The sequence below is a fragment of the Camelus dromedarius genome, chromosome 19 (genome assembly GCF_036321535.1).
Source record: "Camelus dromedarius isolate mCamDro1 chromosome 19, mCamDro1.pat, whole genome shotgun sequence".
Lineage (NCBI taxonomy): Eukaryota > Metazoa > Chordata > Mammalia > Artiodactyla > Camelidae > Camelus > Camelus dromedarius.
The window spans coordinates 19,680,591-19,701,436 of NC_087454.1; the positions used below are offsets into that span (position 1 = coordinate 19,680,591).

Sequence of the window (20,846 nt, forward strand, 5' to 3'; positions counted from 1 at the left end):
TTCCCGCCGCTACCGGTAGCTCTCAGCTATCTGTCCCCAGGGCCTCTCACCCAGCTCCCGCCCAGTAGCCCTGGATAACCCAGGTGTCCAGACCCCCGCCCCCAGCTCGCTGACCCAGGGCGGCGGCCTGTGACTCAGGCCCCTCGAGGGACTTGGGGAGGAAGCAGCAGCTGCTCCAAGCCAGACCCGCCCTTCCCATCTCCTGCCGCTCCTCCCCCACGCTTTTGCCTCCCCGGCCAGTCTTTGTTACTGTAGGGGGCCTGGGCAGCCGCCGGGCTGTAGGGGGCCCTTGGGAAGGGGGCGGCGGCAGGAGCGGCGCTCGTAAGCCAGCGGCTTCGGAAGCTCGCTCCCTTACCCTAGCCGCTGCCCCACTCTTCAGCTTCAATATGTCTCCCGTGGGTTCCCAGGTCTGCAGCCGGGAAATTGGGGGATTTGGAGGAAGAGGGGCTGGACGCTACGGGAAGGTGGGAGTGGGTCCGCGGGGAGTGGCCGCCGCCCAGCGGTCGCCAGAGGGCGCGGCGGATGCCCAGACTCGAGTTTGGCTCGCCTGTCCTTCCGATCAGCCCCGCAGCTTGAAAGACACCGACAGACTGCATGCCAGAAGTAGAAAAAACAGGCTGAATTTTATTTTCCTGTAGCGCGTGTTTCTCGGGAGAGCAGGGAGCCCTTAGTCAACCGAATTAAGAGCGGGAGAATCCGATCAGCTAGGTTCAAGGATGGAGCCCAGGGGTGGGGCATACGGAGCTGAACAGGCCAGAGAGGGGGAGCCTTGCTCCCCCTGAGCCCGCAAGGTGTGGAGCCTGGAGGGGCAGCCACTATAGTCAAACTTGCAGGCCTTGGTCCCGCTCCTAGGAGGGCGAGCAAGACGTTGGAGAAGAGGATCCCTGAGGCACAGAGGCCAGTTACAGTGCCAGGGGAGTGGTCAGGCCCCACCCTTCTCCTTATGAGGAGGTGGTTAATGGAAGGTCAAGCCCTAACACATAAAGTCTCCACTCCTTCTTCCTGGCTGATGAGAAGTGGACCTTGGAGTACAATGGCCGAAACTCAGAATTTAGGAAATGGAGCCGGGCCCAAGGAGTAGAGGCTCAAGCAGGGGAAGGGATGTTTCCTTCAGTCCATGGATTTGGGCCTCTGGTCTGAAGCAGCCAGGGCCTGGATGCTAAGGGATTTGGAACTGGAGGGGGAGAGGAAGTACTGGACTTGGAACTTCAGTACATCAGCTCCTCACTCGGCCTCCCCGTCCTGGGGCCGGGAGAGCAGGTGGAGTTTTCTTTGCAGCTGGGCCCGGAGGTAGCGGAGGTCTTGCTGGTCAAGTCCGTGAGCCAGGCCCAGGTAGAGGGTAAGGAGGAGAGCAAGGAGGAGCCGGTCAGTGCCCAGGGTAGGCACCACCCATAGCACTGTCAGCAGCTCTATGCACACTGGGTGGCGCAGGTGGGAGAAGAGTCTCAGGGCCCGGGGAGACTTCAGGGCCAGAGGCTCGCCCAGCCCCAGCACATGGTAGTACACCTAGGAGAGGGAGAACAGCTTAGAAGCGGAGTCAAGCCCTTGTCGCAACTTAGCTGCCTCTTTCCTCCCCTTCCAGCCACCCTCCTTCTTTAACTCAGGCCCAGGAACCACCCTTCTGAGACTTCGGCCCCTGACCCTTATCTCAGGTCCATGAACCTTCCCTAGACCCAGGTGGCCATGGTTTCTGGCCTTTGAGGGAGGGCTGAGGGGAGATGAAAGCAAGAGGCAGGTGGAAGAGTATGGCAGGAGGAGGGACATCCTTGGAAAGGAAAAAGGTGTTCTAGATAGGATCAGAAGTCTCAGGTAGGGATCTGGGAGCATCACCTGTTTGAGGCCCATGAGCTCTGCGTAGTCAAAGACGAGAAGGATGCTGAAGATGAGGAGCCAGGAAATGACGTGGAGCACAAAGCAGAGGAGGGGCACCCAGGTGGCCCATGGCTCAGCCCGAGCTTCCCACAACACAGGGCCCCTGGGCACGGGCTCCCAGTACCGCATCACCAGCTGAAGAAGGATGAGGGGCTGAGTATCCCAGCAGCCCATCCTCTTGAGAGACCTAGACCCAGAGGCTGCCCCCACCCCAGGCTGGCCTGCTGCTCTCCCCACCTCTACCATGAGCATATTCACCATGTGGAGGGTGCTGGGTGGGGTCCCAAGGATGTAAGGATGACCTGTCTCTAGTCTGAGGACTTACAGAATGGATGAGAAAAACCAGAAAGTTACACAAAGTAGCCTATGCCAAGCATCCCTCTGAGAAGACAGATGAATGCTAACTGAGAAGACTTCTCTTGAGACCTAGGGAAGTGGTTGTGAAGAAAGGATAGGGCTGAAGAGGCTTTAACAAGGGGACAGATCTTAAGCAGGACAACATGAACAAAGTTGCAAAGGTGAGAATGCACATATTATGCTCAGGGAATGACAAGCAGTACACCCTTCTTGAAAAAAAGTAGGGTCTGTGCTGTGGAGGAATGGAAGCTGAGATTACACTCCTGAATACCCTCGGTTCTCCTCCTAAACTCGAATTTAATCAGAAGCCTAAAGTCTTTGCCTTTCCAATCAACGGCATCCTTCCCACAGGCTGTTTCCCTTGGGGACTGAGCTGCCAGGGCTTCATACCTGCAAGGCCAAGGCAGTGCATGCCACATACAGTGACCTCTGAAGGACCCCAAAGTATCGGGACATCCATGCCTTCACTGTCTCAGTTGCCATGAGGCTGTGCTGCCCCACAAATAGTAGTAGGAGCCCCAGATCCCAAGCCAGGGGGACAAGGATGCTTTGGTCCTGCAGGGCAGCCAGCCATCCCTGGCGGGCATCTAGTGGGAGTTGGAGAAAGGGACAAAAGATCAAAACAATGGGAAGCACTCCCTACCCTTATCTCCCCTTGGTGCTCCAGGTTCTAGCCCTTAATGCTTTCAAGAGCCTTAAGGCTTCCTCTCTAGGCTTTGCTCACCTCACTTTTTTTTTGTTTTTTGTATTTTCCTTTAAAAAAATTTCTTTTTTGGCGGGAGGAGGTAATGGGGATTGAACCCAGGACCTCCTGCATGCTGAACATGAACAGTATTGCTTGAGCTATACCCTTCCCCCTCCACCTTATTTTCCTATTCCGTTTTTTCCCTCTTCCCAGGCCACCTTCAGAGCTGGGGGAGAGGATTCATGTTGGGTAGTCACGTAAGGCAGGGCTAGAGGGGCCACTATTGGATTGCCCCTCTTGTTTTGGTTCTCCAAATGCTCCCTCTTTTTAACACTCTCCTCTCCATAGTCCTCTCTACAAAGCACTTTCCTTAGAATACTCTGCTCATCGCCCTTTCCCTCCCCCACTCCTCACTCTACCGCCTCTCCAAACCGCTAATCCCTGAGTTCCTAATTTAGCCCTCTGGTCTTCCCTGAGGCTTCTCCGTGGCTTTCACGGTTCTAGTTCCCTCTCCTAGACTTCCCCTGTCATTTGTCTCTAAGCCCCGCCCTCGCTCCCTCTACTCCGGCTCCACCTCCCTACTCCAGAACTCATCCTCGGTCCCTCCCGCTCACCGGGACCACCAGACTCCGGGATCCCTCCAAGAAGCGGCCGAAGGGAGGTAAAGCGCACGAACTCTACTCCGGTGCCAAAGGCCAGGATGAAAGAGGCGAGGGCAGCAGGGACGAGCAGCAGAGCAGGGGCCATGGCGAGAAACACAGGGGTGGGGAAAGGGGCGGGTTTGGGATTCCCGCGGCCGCAGGCCCCGCCCCGGCCGCGCCCCCCGCCTGGATCTCTGCCCCGTAGGGCGGGGCTCCTGCGCGCCGACGTCCGGGCTTCCGGCCTGCTGCGCGGGACTCTCTCACCAGGCTGTAGAGCACATTCTCGGGTGCTTGTCCCGAGCCTGCGATCTCCGCGTCACAGAAAGGAACGTTAGAATCCCAAGTGAGAGGTGAAAAGGGCAGCGGCTGTGCAGTCACTCACGTGGGTTGAATCGCAGTTCGGCTAGTTTTCACATCTAAAATGAAGACAGTTTCTTGCAGGGTTCTTGCAGCAACACAGCATTGTGAACCCCCTTTCCTTTAACAGCCTTGACGAAAAAGCATCTAGTAAGAGGTTACAAAGCCTCAGTTAACACTTTAATAATAAACGGTGAAGACTACAAACTTGTGGTTGCCAAGGGGGCGGGGGTGGGAAGGGACAGACTGGGATTTCAAAATCTGTAGATAGTGACAGGCATGTGCAGCATAGATAAACAAGATTATACTGTATAGCACAGGGAAATATATACAAGATCTTGTGATAGCTCACAGCGAAAAAAAAATCTGACAATGAATATATGTATGTTGGTGTATAACTGAAAAATTGTGCTCTACACTGGAATTTGACACAACATTGTAAAATGACTATAACTCAATAAAAAAAAAGTTTAAAAAGAATAATAAACGATGAGAGAACCTGACCCTAACCCTAACCCTGTTGACCTAGGCTGAAAAACTCAAAGCTCTGAATCACCTATTACATCTTGTTAGATTAAAAAGAGTTAATGACTCTTATGCCACAAATTAATGCTTATTCTGTAATTTATTATAAAGTTGAGTTGTTGCCTCTCCATTTGCTAAGGGCAGAGAACTTACCTGTAACACCAAAAGATTTGTTCCTATAATGCCAAAGGCTGTTGATTTGTAACCATGAGACTAACAATATATTAAAGTATTTGTGATAGAAAATTTTATAATTGTAAACTTTGTAGTAGGTTAATTTTATCCAAGCTTGTGATAATTAACTACCTATGACTTTAGTCTTCAACCTCATTAGTTTGACTCCACTTATTAGTCAGAAACCACTAACATCTTTTGTCTGAAAATTTTTCCTACAGCCCTGTTCGTAATACAGACTAACATCTAAAAATCAAAATAAAAGTAAGGTTTTTCTCCATCAGAATTAAAGATCATGTAGCTAAAGATCTAGTCACAGTAGCTATGACCATAGTAGGGACCTTAGACATAGTTAGGCTGATTTCCTCAGCTAATAGATAGAAGAAATATAGTCCTAAAGAGGTCAAGAAAATTTCCCAAGATAAGGAGCTGCTGGTCCTGCAGGCTCAGGGACCACAAAATTACCAAACAGCATCCCATAGGCTCTACATTCCTTTTCCTCGCTCCCAGAGGCTCAGTACTCCCATTGTCCTCAGAATTAACATTGTTGTACATTGTACCAAACATCATGTTTTCCCTCCTGATTCACTCTCCATCCTTTCTGCCTCAGGAAGTTTACCCGAATGGGCTGCATCAATGAAAATCACAGCATTTGAGGGAACCCTTTATACATAACTGTTTCCTCCTCTCAACCTTTTGGGTTTAGAGGTGGTCACAAAAGAGCTGTGGCTACTAGGGTGCTGCAAGATTCTTTGTGATTTCTGTACACTCTGCCTACTTCTCATTTTTACTTTATTAAACTCTCCCCAAATTATCCTAATTTGACTGTGCCATCATTTCCTGTTAGGATCCTGACTGATAAGAGACATTTATTACACAATGTGCTACGAGCTGTAGGATTTGTTGGAAGTGTAAGAAAAGATCTCTATTCTCTAGAAACTTAAATTGGAGCCAGTTTAAATTTAAACTGGTATCCCTCATGAAGTAGGCATGCACATGCATGCAAAGTGGGGCTGGAGAGACAGCAGGTGCTATAAAGAATCCAGTGGAGGGGGGTGGATATAGCTCAGTGGTAGAGAGCATGCCTATCATGCACATGGTCTCCAATGGACCTCAAGGACATGGGACATGGACAGTATGAGGCTTTGAGTTGAGCAAGGGGACTAATATTTGGGTCCTACCATGTGCCATACTCACAATGGCTGTGCTTAATGAGACTAGGTGTGTTTAAAAGCCAGCAGTGTTTGGCAAAGCTCATGCTATTTCTACTACACCAATGTTTTCCAAACTTAAGTATAAGTTACCTACAGTAAAGTACACAAAACTAATCAATATTTTTTTAAATTGAAGTGAAATTCACGTAACATGAAACGAACCCATTCATAATGTGTGCAAGTACCACCTCTATCCAGTTCCAAAGCATTTTCTCTTCACCCCAAAATAAAACCCTCTATCCCTTAAGCAGTCACTCCGCATTTTCCCTCCCCCACTGCCCCACTGCCCCTGGCAACTACCAATCTACTCTGTCTTTATGGATTTACCTATTCTGGGTAGTTCCTATAAGTGGAAGCATACAATGTGACCTTTTTCATCTGGCTTTTCACTTAGCATAACACTTTTGAGGTTCATCCTCAAAACACTGCAGCACAAATAGTACTTCATCCCCTTTTATGTCTGAATAATATTCCATCATATAGCTATGCCACAATTTATCCATTCATCTAGTGATAAACGTTTGTGTTGCTTCCATCTTTCCACTCTTATGAAAGTATTGATATGAACATTCGTCTACAAGTATTTCAACATCTGTTTTAACTTTTGGGTATACACCTATGAGCATATAGAATTGCTGAGTCACATGGTAATTCTATGTTTAACTTTTTGAGAAACGGTCAAACTGCTTCCCACAGCAGATGAACCATTTTACATTCCCAACAGCAATGTATCTGGGTTCCAATTTCCCTACATCCTTGTAATCAACCAACTTTTAAAATTTACAAAATAAAATTTCACTATACCATAAGGCACAGAGTGAATATTTATTTATCACAGAGGTTAAGCCCAAGCTCTAACTTTATAAATCCTGGGAAAGCAGGCCAAAAGAAAAGACAAAGTGCAGAGATTTGCTCAGTGTCAAAGCTAAAGGGCACTTCTAACCAGATGGGGCAAGGAGAGAGGAAAATATTTTAGTAGTGTTTGATAACTCCACCATGAAATTTACTCATTCCAAGCATCCCTTTAAGTTCCTGACACTAAAATTATTCCCACTATCTTCTGCAGGGTATGTGTATGAATACCAGTAAGAAAAGAAGAGAAATAAATGGCTTCCAAACAGGAGGCAGGATACTGTGCGTGTCATAGAGCAGTAAGTACATCAGTACAGCTAAACAGGAGCAGCCACTTAAGATATCTGAGCATGGCACTGGCCTCATTTAAGAAAATCTGTGGCTCCTAATCTCTCTATCTTTCTTTATCCATAAGCTTTTTCAGCCCCACCCATGTTCGGAGACAAATCAGATCAGTACACTCCAATCTTTTCTAAAGCCCTAAGTTCTCTCTTCCAAATATTTTTAACACCTTATTTGGTGGTCTGGAAGGGACAAGGGTACTTGGGGCAGAGGTTTCAGATGGATGACATTTTCAAAGTGGAGAGGACAAAGGCCTCTGGCTTGGCTTCCTGCTTCAGTACTCCTGTCAGCAGGAACTCAGGTGAGAGGATGGGCAGCCCAACCCGAAATGGAATGGAACATCGAGGAAAGTCCTTGGAGCATGTGATCACCACTCTCTGAGGCTGGAGAGAGACAAAGAGTGAAAACAGAAAGTCAGGAGTGAAAAAGAACCCTAGAAATAGGTTTAGGCCCACTCGTCTGTCTTAGCAGCACTAAAAGAGGACCTCCTGGTATGAAGTCATATGAAGCACACAATCTATGAAGAACTCTTAGCAGAAAAGTTGAACTTGAACTTGTTCAAGCTTTTAAAGCTAACTACCATTTACAGGGAATACAGAAGACAGAAGAAGAAGAAGAAAATAAATGACACAACAAGAGAGCAAATAGAAAAATCCAGACTATGGAACATCCTAAAGGACAACTGACCTAGTTTCCGCAGGAAATCAAAGGCATCAAAAAAGGCTGGGTGCGTTGGAGGGATGCTCTAGAGTAAAAGCCAATCAAGAGATACAACAATACAACAATGTGACAATATATGGACCTTGTGTGAATCCTGACTTGAACTGTAAAAAGACATTTTCAGACACCTGGAGAAATCTGATTAATGTGGTATGACAAAGTGACCAAGAAACAATTGTTACTTTTGTTATTGACCAATAATGGCACTGTGATTATGTCAGAGAATGTACATATTTCCTAGAGATGTATATTTTAAGTATGTAGAAGGAAATAATATGATGTTTGCACTTTCCTTTAAAATACTTCAGCAACAAAAATGAAAGAAGAAGAAAAAAAAGGATACATAGAGCAAATGTAGCCAAATCTAAATTAACCTGTCGAATCTAAGTGATTGGTGTACGGAGGTTTGCTGCCTTATTCCCCCTCCCTTTGTGTATCCTTGAAAAAAAATTTAAATACAAAATAAAAGATAAGTCCATTTGGCATCAGCAGACTTCTTTCCTCTTTTCTATCCTTCTGTCCCATAGGTCTTCCCCCACCCTCTGGCTACATTGTGTCCATCTGTACCTCCATTCTTCCTCCAACCTGTTCCCATTCCAGCCCCTCTAACAGCCACCTCACCACATCTGAACACCCCACCTCTACCTTATAGGACCGGGGCATGCTGGGTAGGAAGGTGCCTCCACAGCAGCTGATGATCTCGCCCATCTGCAGGGGTGGTGGCTGGACTCCTGGGGTCACGTGAATCTCATAGCCCTAGAGGAAGACAATGGTGGAGACAGCAGATGATACGAGAGGCTGGGGAGCCTTGGGAAATGTCTGGATGGAGGGCTGAAGCATGGGGTAGAAGACAGCCTCTCACCTCCAGCAGCCTGCGCTCCCGAGCTCGGCTCAGGGCCTCCCGGAGGCTGAAGCCAAAGTTCTTCTCCTGCTCGGGATCAGTCACCACATACTCATCCGGGGGCAAGAAGCAACCTGCCTTGCGGGACTAAGGACAGAACAGTCAGCATCAAAGCTCAGCCTGGCTCATCACCCAGCTCTTCTGTCTAGCATTTACAGGGCGCTCACGAAATGTCTTTTGAATTAAACCTCACTAACCTCATCTTCCTGTACGCACACTCCTCCCACTGCTTTCTAGAGCCCTATGTGAGCAGTCTTCTCCGGTCACTATCTCTATGGGTGGGTCCATCATCATCTCCTGGCCTCTCACCTGGTGCAGCCAGTCCAGGGAGAGGATGGGGATGCCCCGCCCCAAGGCACACAGGAACTTAACAGTCCGACGGATCCGATCAGTCACCAGGTGGGAAGCCTCAGCCACTGAGCTGGCCAGACTGCCCCCCAGGGCCAGCACTGCCCGCTGTCCACGAGCATCCACCACTCCTGTGAAGAGCACCTGTGAAGTGGGTCAGCCTGAGCAGGTCACAGCAACCAGTGTCATCAGCGCCCATCTCCCAAATCCCCTCGGTCTCCTCCCACCCTCCATCTCCCATGAAGCCTCAGGGCCCCGGTCTCCTACTTTGGGGGCTGTGGGCTCTTGGTTAGATTTGGTCTGTCGGAGGCTGCGGCTCTGTGTTCCTGGGGGCTCCTCCTCCGCCTGGCCTCTCTTTCTCTTGACTGCTCCTGGCATCACTACATCCTGGGATTGAGAGGGAACTTGGTGGGAGTTTCTGAGCCCCCAAGCCCTTTCCTAGCATCGTGGCCCCTGCCCTCTCCTCACCTCTTCCTTGCCCGGCCTTGTTGCAGTATTTTCTTCTTCTGTGAAGAATGCCGTTTTCTGGGGCACTTCTCCCCTTTGGAGCCGTTTTTGAAGTGGGGGTGAATCCGAAGTAGCTAAAGGCCTCTTGCGGTTTTGAGAGGCCTTAGGCTGAGGCTCTGGGGTGAAGCCAGATCTACCTGCTGCCTCCCCCTTTTGGATCTGGGGAGCATGAGGGGGCACCTCAGGAAGCTGGGCAAAGGTAGGCTCAGGAATGGTGCTAACGGACTCAGCTGCTCTCCCTGCTCCTCGTCTTTGGTTCCTCGAGGACCGGGAGTTAGGTTCAGGGGGTGTAGTGCAGGGCTCATGAACAGTGGGAGCTGGGAGAGACCCATGCTTCCTGGTGGCCCTCGGCCTCCTGCTGCAATTGGCTTGAGGGATAGGTTTAGGGGGAACGGGCTGTTCTGTGGGTTCAGGAGACTGGAATTCAGGGGTGGTAGAAACTGGCACAGCACTTACTGTAGAAGACCTTAGTGTCCTGCTCTGACCACTCTGAGCTATTACCTTGGGGGTGACAGGCTGGTCTATGAGGGAGGGAGGTTCGAGGTCATGGGCTGTGGGTTCAACTGGTTGGGATGTCTTGACAGAGGACCTACGTATCCTGCCCCGAGTGGCCTGAGATGGAGGCTCGGGGGTGAGACACTGGTCTTTAGAGGTGGAAGGCTGGGGCTCAGAAGTTGTGGGAACAACTGGTTCAGGGGTCTTGAGAGAAGACCTACATGTCCTGCTCTGAGTGGCCCCAGATGTGGGCTCAGGGGCAACAGGCTGGTCTGTGGGGACAGAATGCTGGAGCTCAGGGACTGTGGGGACAAGTGGTTCAGGAGTCTTGGCAGAAGACCTGTGTGTCCTGCCTCGACTGGCTCGAGAAGTGGGTTTGGGGGTGACAGGCTGGTCTGTGGAAGTGGAAGGCTGGGGCTCAGAAGCTGTGGGGACAACTGGTTCAGGGGTTTTGACAGAAGACCTGTGTATCCTGCCCCGAGTAGCCCTAGATGTGAGCTCAGGGGTAACAGGCTGGTCTGTGGGGGCAGAAGGCTGGGGCTCGAGGGCTATGGGGACAACTGGTTCAGGGGTTTTGACAGAGAACCTATGTGTCCTGCCCCGAGTAGCCCTAGATATGAGCTCAGGGATGACAGGCTGGTCTGTGGGGGTGGAAGGCTGAGGTTCAGGTGTTGTGGGAACAACTGATTCAGAAGTCTTGACAGAAGAACAACGTGTCCTGCCTCGACCGGCCCGAGATGTGGATTTGGGGGTGACAAGCTGGTCTGCGGAAGTAGAAGGCTGGGGCTCAGCGGCTGTGGGGACAACTGGGTCAGAGGTCTTGACAGAAGTCCTGTGTGCCCTGCCCCGAGTGGCCGCAGATGTGAGCTCAGGGGCAACAGGTTGGTCTGCGGGGGTGGAAGCCTGGAGTTCAGGGGTTATGGGGACAACTGGTTCGGAAGTCTTGACAGAGGACCTATGTGTCCTGCCCCGAGTGGCCCGAAGTGTGGGCTTAAGGGTGACAGACTGGTCTGTGGAGGTGGAAGGCTGGAGTTCAGGGGCTGTGGGGACAACTGATACAGGGGTCATTTCCAAGGACCTCTGTGTCCTGCTCCGAGTGACCCTAGATGTGGGCTCAGCCCTGACAGGCTGGTCTGTGGGAGTGGTAGAATGGGGCTCACAGGGTAGAGAAGAAACTGGAGAGGACCCCTGGGGCCTGATTTTGGGGTTTGGGTAGGGAGGGTCCAGCTCTGAGGAAAGGGGAGTCTCTAGTGCTTCCTGACCCTCATTCTGCCTGGTCCTGGGAATGGGCAGTTCTAAAGGAGGAGGAGAGGGAGAAGGGAGAGACTGAGGTGCAGGAGGCTTTTGGCTCTGAGAGATGAGGGGGCTGTGGAGAAAGGCTGAGGCTTCATGCACTTCAGGAGGCAAACAAGCTTCTGGGGACTCCTGATCACCCTGGGGAGAAACAGAAGCCAGTGAGGGAGGAAAAGGCAGAAAGAAGAGAGAAAGGACTTGGATACTATTCTTTTTATTTATTTATTTTTATGGAGGTACTGGAGAGAGAATCCAGGACCTTGTGCATGCTAAGCACGCATTCTACCACTCAGGTCTACCCTCCCCACCCCCGATCCTATTCCTGATACTTGTTTCCGGTTAGAGGGTGCTCAGTGGCATTTTTCTTTCTGTCTGGGACCCCTCCTCCATTAGACCAGGGACTTCCTGAGGAGGAAGCAGCCCTCTTTCCTGAAGACATCTCCCCAGGATGCCAGTATAGTGTTCTCTGAGTATGAATGATGGTAATAAAGAAGACAGTTGGGAGAAAGAGGGAAGAGACCTGAAGACAGGAACTTTCTTTTTGAGTCAGGTAGAGGGAGACAGAACTTGGGAAACAGATATTGAGAACAACAGGTGTCAAGGTAAACAGATAGAAATCAACTAAGGAGCAGTGAAAATGGAAGGAAAGTGAGAATGGGGGGAAAGGGTGGATGAAAGCAAGGTCAGGGAAGGAGCAGTGGAGGGGATAGTGAGATGACTTATGGGGTGGGGTGGGGGTAGACAAAGCAGTTCTCACCCTGGAAGCTTTCTCAGCAGGTGGCATCTTGCAGTTCAACTGGCCTAGACAAAGGTAAAGACACGCAGCTGAAGTCTCAGCAGTCAGTCACTCAGGGGCTGATTATCATGAGGACTGTGAGCCACCTTGGCTCCCCTCTACCTTCACTTACCTCTCTGCTGCCTCCTGGGGCTCACTGGGGCTCCCCTTCCTCCACCTGACTGGCTCCCAGAAGCTACTGGTGCTGAAGCAAGTCCCTGAAGGTCTCCCAACCCCACTCCAGGTTCTGGTGTCAGACTGGAGGCCTGGCCTTTCTGGTCCTGGCCCCCCTTCTCTGCCTCCCATCTTTGTGGGTTTCTCTCCAGTATCACTTTGAGTACCTTTACTTCTAACCCACCTGCCTCATGTTCTCTCTCTGACCCTTCTTTCTCTGCTTCTCTTTCATTTATTTCTCTTGCAAGAGTTTGCTGCTCTGCCTCTTTCTCTTGTATTTCCTTGTGTGTCTCAATTTCTACCTTCAAACTCTTCCTGTCCCTTTCGGTACTTGCACTTTTCACTTTGTTGTCAGACTCTTGTCTCTGAGCATCTCTAGATAACACCTGTTTTTGTTCTCTGTCCTGTATCCCCCTGGTTAATTCTTCCTCTCCCACTGCATCTTCCCTCTCTCCCTCTGATGGCAGTTCCTTGGTTTCCCTCTCCAATGGCCCTGTCTCAGGGGTCACCCTCTCTGCTGTTTCTCTTGGTGTACCCATGTCTTTCTCCACAGTCTGCATCCCTCTGCCCTGCATCCCCAGTGGGCTCTCTGGATGTTGCTCTGGCAGTGCTGCCCCAGGTGGAGAAGGACAAGATCTATGGGCCTCAAGGTGGGTGGCAATGGGCTGGGTCACAGAAGCCTCAGACTCTCTTGGACAGAATGGCTGTGTAGCCAAGACCTCCCACGGCTCATCCAGGGCACCTGGAAGCAGATTCAGAGAGAGAGAGGGATGTAGGTTGAAAAGGTGGTAGCTTGAGAAGAGATTAAGATAAATTCATGCATAATACATTTAAATGGGTTAGTAAAGGAAAGCTGGAATAAGGAAGATAATCAACATTTAATGTTTGTCTCAAAAAGTGACACCATACCTTCATGTAAAAGCTCTCTCAGGCAGGTGGGTATAGCTCGGTGTTACAGTGCATGCTTAGCATGCACGAGGTCCTGGGTTCAATCCCCAGTACCTCCATTAAAAAATAAAAATGTTCTTTCAGTAACCTCTTAAAAAATGATGCTAGGCTGGTGGCTCTATGGGTCTGACTTAATATGGCATTTTTTTTTTTCTGATGAGATGAAGAAATATCAGCCAAATGTCAAAAAATATGAAAGAAATGCGCAGAGGGAGAAAACAGGAGGTCAAGTTAGGGGCACAGAGGAGGGGAGAGTTTCTTATACCTGCGGCCTGGAAGCTGCAACGGGAAGGGCCAGGCTCCTGGGGCAGAGTAAACAGGAAGGCCTGGGTGGGTTCATCCTCCATGCTGGGGACTGCTGCACAAGAAAGCCTGGTCTGAGCACTGCTCCTCCACCCACCTCTGGATCCCGTTCCCAGTCTCCCGCCCTGCCCGCTCTGGCTTTCACACCCTTCAGGGACCACCAGTCTAATCTCCCGGCTCCTGCTTGTACCAGTACCTATGCAGCATAGATGCCCTCACCTTTCAGGCTCGGGTTCTCTCTCTCCACAAAGCACTGGGTAGCTTGTAGGTCCAGGTCTTCAGAATCTGGTCGGGAGGAATACAGGATAGATAATTTAAAAATCATATCTCATCTTAATGTCTAACTTTTTCTTTACTGTTCAGAACAAGAACAACTCCTCAGCCCTGACCCCCTTACAGTGGGTTAAATCTTTGTGCCAAAATTCTTATATTGAAACCTAATTCCTAATGTGATGATATTAGGAGGTGGGGCCTTTGGGATGTGATTAGGTCATGAGGATGAAGCCCTCACGAATGGGATTAGAGCCCTTCTGAAAGAGACCCCAGAGAGCTCCCCTGTGCCCTCTGCCTTGTGAGGACACAGTGAGAAAGTGGCTGCTTGTGAACAAAGGGCAGGGCCTCACCGAACACTGAATCTGCTGGTGTCTTGATCTTGGATTTCCCCGACTTTAGAACTATGAGGCAAAATTTCTGTTTTTTTATAAGCTACTCAGTCTACAGTATCTTGTTATAGCAGCTCGAATGGACTAAGGCACCATATAAGCATTCTTTACTTCAGGTGTCAAGGGAGGAAGGCAGGCCAGCACTTACCATCATGGTTGTCTCCAGAGTTCATGGTCCCGTCCACATGTGGTTCTCTCTCCCTTTCTGAGGGGGGCTGGGCTCCCTCTCTTTGTGACTGGGTGGGTTCCCCTGGAGTGCCTGTGTCCACCACCAGATCTGCTAGGTTCTCCCTTGAGACAGAGTGAAGGCCTGGCTCCACTTGTGACCCATCCTGGGCCCCAGCTGTAAGAGCTCTGTCCTGTTCAAGAACGGCTGCAGCCCACTCTGTCCCAGCATCCCTTTCTGCCGGCAGCTGGCTCTTGCTTACATCTGCCACCACGGAGGCTGCTAAGGAGGTATCTTCCTCCACATCTGGTTCACAGCCTCCAGCTGGAAGGGGCTGGGCTTCCTCTAGATGCACCACCGGCAGCTTTGCTGGGCCTCCTTCTGCTTCCACATCTGTTTGACGTGTCCACGCCACAGGTACCTGATGCTTGTCCAGAAGTATAACCGCTGACCCTGGTGGGACTTCTTCCTCCACTTGTGGGTTGACGCCCACTGAAGCAGAGGCCTGGCTTCTCTCCAGATGGACCCCAGGGGAGCTCTTATCTTCCTCTGCCTCTATGTCACTGCCCCTGAGAGAAGGTTGGCTCTTTTCTGAATGTGTCTTGTCTGTGTGACCCTTGGGAACAGTTCCTATCTTTTCCAGTGGGAGCCCCTCTTCCTCCACGTCTGTGTCACTGTCTCTCCCTGCAGAGGCTTGGATTGGCTTCAAAAGGACCACAGGCTGGGCCCTGTCTGCTTCTGTGCCCGAACCTCTGTTCCACATGACAGCCTGGCTCTCTCTCAGACGGGCCAGAGTCAGCGCCGCTGAGACTTCTTCCTCATCATCTGTGTCGCTGTCGATCATCATGGAGCCTTGGCTTCTCTCCAGAGGACCCGTCAGGCGGGCCTCCCTTTCCTCTATATCTGTATCACTACCAGCCGGGCTGTCCTGCAGACGTGCCTCGTCAGGTGCCCGGGGATGCTCTGTACCAACTTCGTGGAAGATTTGCCTCTTCTTCACAGGAACTACGGCTGGGGTGGCAGGGATCCCCTCTTCTTCCTCATCAGTATCACTGTCTATGAAGCCAGAAGGCTGGGCCCTTTCGGAATGGACCACAGCAGGCTGTCCTGGAGGCCAGCTCTCATTGCCCACATCTGTGTCACTGTCCTCCTCAGCAGGCTGGCTCATCTCCACAATCACCCCGACTGGAACCACCCCATTCCTTGCACCTGGCTTGACCTCTGTGTCCTGGTTCCTCTCCCTCGGTGAACACTGATCCTTTTCAAGCTGGATTTCAGTTGTGACAGGTTTCAGTGGTTCTGTCTCTGCAGCAGGCCCTCTTCCGGCAGCAGAGGAGGCCTCCCCTGACCCTGGTTGTTGACTTTCTTTGTCATCTGTGTCACTGTTCAGATGGAAGGCAAAAGGTGGCCCTGGGCCATCCGGGGCAGGGGAAGGCCCCTCTTCATCGCTGTGAAGAGAAGAGAAAGAGTCTAGAGAATCTATCTCCCAAGATAGGATACCTCACTCAACTGGGAGCTCCTGGAAGGCAGAACGAGGTGCTATTTGCTTTTCTATCTCCAACAATTAGTTCTCTGCTTGGCACATCAGAGGTGCTCAATAAAAATTCAGCTGAGTGAAAGAGTATGTGGGGCTCCCCAACTTCAAATTTCATGGTCACTGGCTCTCATAAGATCTCGTAAGGATTTTCCAACCCCTGCCTCCTCGTCCTTTCGAAGGCTCCAATGTCTGGCCTTTGGCACTTACCTCTCTGGAACTACTGTTGCCAAAGAGAAGGTCCTTGGTTCTTTCACCACACGCCTTTCAGGAGAATCTGTCAGGAGTAGAAAGGAATAAGTTGACAGTTTCATACTCACCATGCCAATTCCTCACCAGCCCTCCCAATACACTAACTTACCAACATCCTCCTCAGAGTCCTCAGCCAACAGAAGTCTGTGGGGTTGAGTTCCTCTCTGTACCCTGGGTGTCTCCTCTACAATTAGAGGGCCCCGGGAGACATAAGGTGGAAGGACATCCAAACGATGGTACTGGCAGGCCAAGTCGGCAAAGAGAATAATCTCCCGGTCCCTCAAACGATGACTCACCCCGGGGCCCAGGACCTTAGGAGGCCTTAGGATTTGAGTACCATTGAGGCTCCCACAATCCCGAAGGACCGGTGCCTTGTCCCAGGCCAAGATTTCAATCACTGCATGTTGTTTGGAGATGGATGAAAAGGGCAGGGACACGGAGCATTCAGGCATTCGGCCTACCACGTTCTTCCCAAGGTATAGTGGGAAATCTAAAATTTAAAGAGGTAGAAACTAACACAACACTGTAAATCAACCATACTTCAATTTAAAAAAAAAAGAATTAGAGAGGTAGAAAGGTTCTAAGTCCAGAGTCCTGGCCTGCTATTAGGAAAATGTTCCTGTAAAGTACCCCACTACTCACTCAAGGTCCCCACATGCATTAGAAAAATAAAAGGCCCTAGGATATCTAGGTAATAAACAGTACACGTAATGTGTTATTTATAGTCAATCTCCCTTGCCGTCCACACTGGATTATTTTCTATTTTGGTAAAATACACATAAAATTTACCATTTAACCACTTTTTTTTTCATTTAACCACTTTTAAGTGTTTGGTTCAGTGACATTAAGTACATTCACGTTTTGTGCAAAACATCGCCACCATCCATTTCCAGACCTCACTGGATTTTTATTTGAATCCCTTCACCCTCTCCCACCAAAGTAAAATCACCCCCATTGAGTCCAGGGCCTGGAGCAATCAACTCAGTCAGCCCTCTCTTCTCTATTCCCAAGAAAACATTTTTTCAGATCTCCTTGAGCCATATGTAAGCTTGCAACCCTCCAATTACTTCCCCACAGAAATAAGAGGCCTATACCAGTATTTCAGCACCCAATGCCCCTGACCTTTTTCTGGTCCGTAGGAACTACTGAAGATATGCAGTTGCCCTAGGGGCTCCAAGCTACACCCCAAAGATTCACTGGGTCTCTCTTCGACTTCCTCCTCTTCCTCAACATCCCAGTTAACAACCTGGGTGTCCTCCATGATCTGGGAAGAAAACACATTATTATCCTCTCGGTCAATGGTTCACACACACAGCCTCAGAGAGGAGACTGATGCGCAGGATAAACCTGGATAGTTACAGAGGCTGACACTCTTCTTTCTGCCAATCATTCTGTTGTTATCCTTCTAAGTATTTAAAAAATATCTTTGACTATGCACAGTATAAGAACTATTACAGGGTCCCGAGTACACAAAGATATCCAAAACATGTTTATTTATAGACAAATGTTGTGAGAAACAATGCTTAGCCTTAATATATTTAACACACTGATAGTTTTCATTCCGTTTTTCTATTCTCTATTTTTTAAATGCCAACTTGCAAACCAGTAAATTGATTTCGCTATCCACTATGGGGTTGCAAGCCAATCTGAAAAAACTATTTTAAAGGGAACTAACTTTTGTCAAGTATCAACTATGTATCAGGCATTGAGGCAGGCGTTTAGGAAACTAAGACTAAAAATGTTAAATCATTTGTCCAGGATAACATAGCAGCTATGTGAAAAGGGTTGAAATAAATGTGTTTCTGGTTGCAAAGCCCATACTTTTTACAATTTATCAGACCAGCTCAGTGTGATCAGACTAAACTGCAAAGAATCATAACAATGAACAGGTAGAGAGGCTTGCTAGGTGTCAAGCATTGTTCTAACTACTTTATATTGGCTGACTAATTTAATCGTCACAAGAAACCTGTAAAGTATTATTATTTTTTATTTCTTAAATGAAGTCGTAGTATAGATGGATTAAGGTACTTGTTCAAGGTCACCCAGATAATGTCTCTCCTCTGTTTAATATTCTTTGATGGCTCTCCATGCCCAGAAGGATAAAGTAAAACCTAAACTCCTTAACAATATTCTTCACCATCAGAACCTCATGTCCTGAAACGTATGCCCCAGCCCCACCTCACCCAAGCCTATGGTTCAGCCACACAGACCTTCTCCCCAATCTCTGAACACTGTCCCCATTGTCCCTCACATCTGCGGGCCTTAGCCAGTTCCTTAGCCCTCTGATCCTAGTTTTCTGGTTCACCTCCTACCCACACTTCACTGTCAAATGTCACTTCCTCAGCAAAGCCTTGCCTAGAGTCTTCTCTGCTTTCTAGTGTTACTGATGCATCCTAAGTGTTTCACGGTGGTCAATGGACTTGTACTTATCCTAACAGTTTTCACCATAGTGTAGCCATACTTTCCATTTCTGCCTCACGCACCCCCTTGAGAAACGGACCAGCAGAACTGTGTCTTTTTCCCAAGGGTCCATCATATTTATTCAACAGTAGTTACTGCGCACCTGGTACTGTTATAAGTATTCGGTATACATTCATGAACCAACCGTAAAATTAACCTTGCCCCCCTGATGAAAGAACGAATGAGATGAAAACTCAAAACAGTATGGGTGCGAATCACTTAAAAAGATGTTACCCTAAAGGGAAAATGTTGACAGGTACAGAAAGTAGGACGCCTCCATGGAGACAGTATTAACTCCGTTCTTATAACTGGCTAACTCAGATGGCGTCCACGACCCTCGGCTCCAATCCAATGGGCCACCATCTTTGATCTCCATCCCACGGGTTCCCCACTGGCCCAACGTCTCCCTGCGTCTTCACACCTAAACTCAGGGAGGGGCCTCAAGTAAAGATGAGAATTATAATCCCGGAGGCAAATTTCCAAGTCTCCTCCACCCAGTCGTACCCGAGGCACGCCCCTCCCGCCCTTCGGGAGAACCAAGATGGCACCCGGGGAGCCATGGGCGAGGCCCCCCAGAACTCACCTACTTTCAGTCCCCGCGCGCGCCACCAGTAACGGCCGCGACCGGGGTGGCGCGAGTGCCTGAGCGGGGAGGGGGCCGATTTGCTATTGGCTCCTGCCGCTGTCTTTCACAGCCCGGCTTCACGCCTACAGATCCAGCCGCCAATGCGGAGGCACAGGCAAAGCCCCGCCCCCACCCTGCCCCCTTACGGCTCAAAGGGCGCTTCTCCCCGGACACTGAGATCGGTTGGGTGAGGCGGTAATCCCAGGCTGCCGAAGGCGCACAGGATAGCGCACCTTGATTGGGCAGCTCCAAAGGACAACCCACTGCCGCTTCCCCACCCACCGCCCACTTCCCGCGCAGATTTCCAAATCGCGACCACAGAGTCGGGCTGCAAGGGGCAGATAGAGGGGCTTAGCCTAGTTGCCGCCCGATCCATCTAGTGCGGCTAGAGCGTCCTTCCTCGGTCCTCCCAGACATGGTGTCCGCTGACTCATGAGAAATGAAAATGGGTTGCGGGTTGCAGTCGTGGCTGAAGGCTGCAGTTTGGAGATTAGACCGTAGGCGTGGCGCTTGAGTATTCATTGCAATAGAAGTTCATTTCCTTTTGATTTGGCTCGTTTAGAAGTCATGTCATATTCTCCCTGAGACTACAGTCCTGATGGACATCTTGAGGTCATTTTCCTTAAGATCCCTAGGAGAACCGATAGAACTATTTTGCTAACCCATCCTAAATGACCGAGATCTTTGAAGGGTTGAAGGATGATAAAATCATTTATTTCATTAAACTTCATACTAAGACAAGAAGAGAATAGTAACAATTTGACATAATTTAGGAAGACTTTCTGCTTTTATTACCTCACTTCATTCTGACTAGAACAAGCAAATAGGAATAGGTTTTACAGAAAGAACTGGAGCTCTGCGAAGTTAAATGACTTGCCTAGGTACCTAGAGCTAAGGTAAAGTAGAGACAAATTGGAACAAGTTCTCTATAAATTCTGAACTCTCTCCACTACCACAAAATATGTAACTTTCATTGTGATCATGCAGTAAAACATAAAGATTCTATTTCAAGTGAGTAGTGGGGTCTTACACAACTTGATGTTCTTTTATTTAGAAGATGACTGAGAAACGTATGTTGAATTCACTGTGAATTAACAATGATGACCTTGATACCACATGTCCTTTATCATAATGCTTACCACACTCTATTGTTTATACACTTGACACAAAATTGCAAGATCCTGGAGGACAGGAAGCTAATTCTTAATCATTTTTGTATCCCTTGCTCCTGGTTTGGTGGACACTTAGTATCTCAAGTGAATTAATCCTCGAGAAGAAGCATGATGCTAAGATTTGAGCTCATCCAAGTTTCTCCCTTCATGCCCCCATCCCTTTTATTTCAATCCTGAGGATCTTGGACGGTTGCAATGGTCAGCCACCTAGTCACTGAATTCAGTGACTCCATCAAAGTGCCTAGAGACGCAGGCTGGAAGACACTGAAATTCTATCAGGCATCTCACCCTATACTTCTCTGCTTGACAAGAGAAAACGTGTTAAACGCTGCTCTAAGGCCCAGATCCCCTACATGGACCGAAACTTCGGGTATATCGGTTTCTCTAAACCATTCAATTTATTCTTTGAACAGATCCTCCGCACAATTACATCTCTGTCCTGAAAAGCCCTTGGCTGCAATTTTATTTCTCTTTCTAAACATTATCATTAGG

At 49.3% G+C, this 20,846-nt stretch overlaps 2 protein-coding genes across 6 annotated transcripts; both read right to left on the reverse strand.

The window, feature by feature from the left end:
• Positions 1–604: 604 nt before the first annotated feature.
• NRM (nurim) lies at positions 605–3,930 on the reverse strand. Of its 3 annotated transcripts, XM_010978171.3 has the most exons (4): positions 3,529–3,925; positions 2,620–2,816; positions 1,831–2,007; positions 605–1,506 (listed from the first exon to the last, which is right to left on the reverse strand). In XM_010978171.3, exons 1-4 carry the CDS (start codon positions 3,659–3,661, stop codon positions 1,225–1,227), a joined length of 789 nt encoding a protein of 262 aa, XP_010976473.1. In that variant the 5' UTR covers positions 3,662–3,925; the 3' UTR covers positions 605–1,224. The 3 variants fall into 3 exon arrangements, with proteins under 3 accessions (XP_010976473.1, XP_010976474.1, XP_031291261.1); XM_010978172.3 differs by lacking the exon at positions 1,831–2,007 and having other exon boundaries at positions 3,529–3,929; XM_031435401.2 differs by lacking the exons at positions 1,831–2,007; positions 2,620–2,816 and having other exon boundaries at positions 1,227–1,506; positions 3,529–3,930.
• Positions 3,931–3,950: 20 nt separating this feature from the next.
• MDC1 (mediator of DNA damage checkpoint 1) lies at positions 3,951–19,269 on the reverse strand. Of its 3 annotated transcripts, none has more exons than XM_031435349.2 (15): positions 19,141–19,269; positions 17,220–17,361; positions 16,207–16,587; positions 16,056–16,122; positions 14,294–15,759; positions 13,703–13,768; positions 13,446–13,538; positions 12,192–12,974; positions 12,041–12,084; positions 9,457–11,424; positions 9,256–9,375; positions 8,950–9,132; positions 8,602–8,727; positions 8,385–8,495; positions 3,951–3,971 (listed from the first exon to the last, which is right to left on the reverse strand). In XM_031435349.2, the coding sequence occupies exons 2-15, from the start codon at positions 17,356–17,358 to the stop codon at positions 3,966–3,968; spliced, it is 5,553 nt and encodes a 1,850-aa protein (XP_031291209.2). In that variant the 5' UTR covers positions 17,359–17,361; positions 19,141–19,269; the 3' UTR covers positions 3,951–3,965. The 3 variants fall into 3 exon arrangements, with proteins under 3 accessions (XP_031291209.2, XP_010976472.3, XP_010976471.3); XM_010978170.3 differs by lacking the exon at positions 3,951–3,971 and adding an exon at positions 6,632–7,402 and having other exon boundaries at positions 13,446–13,535; XM_010978169.3 differs by lacking the exon at positions 3,951–3,971 and adding an exon at positions 6,632–7,402.
• Between the last annotated feature and the right edge of the window lie 1,577 nt (positions 19,270–20,846).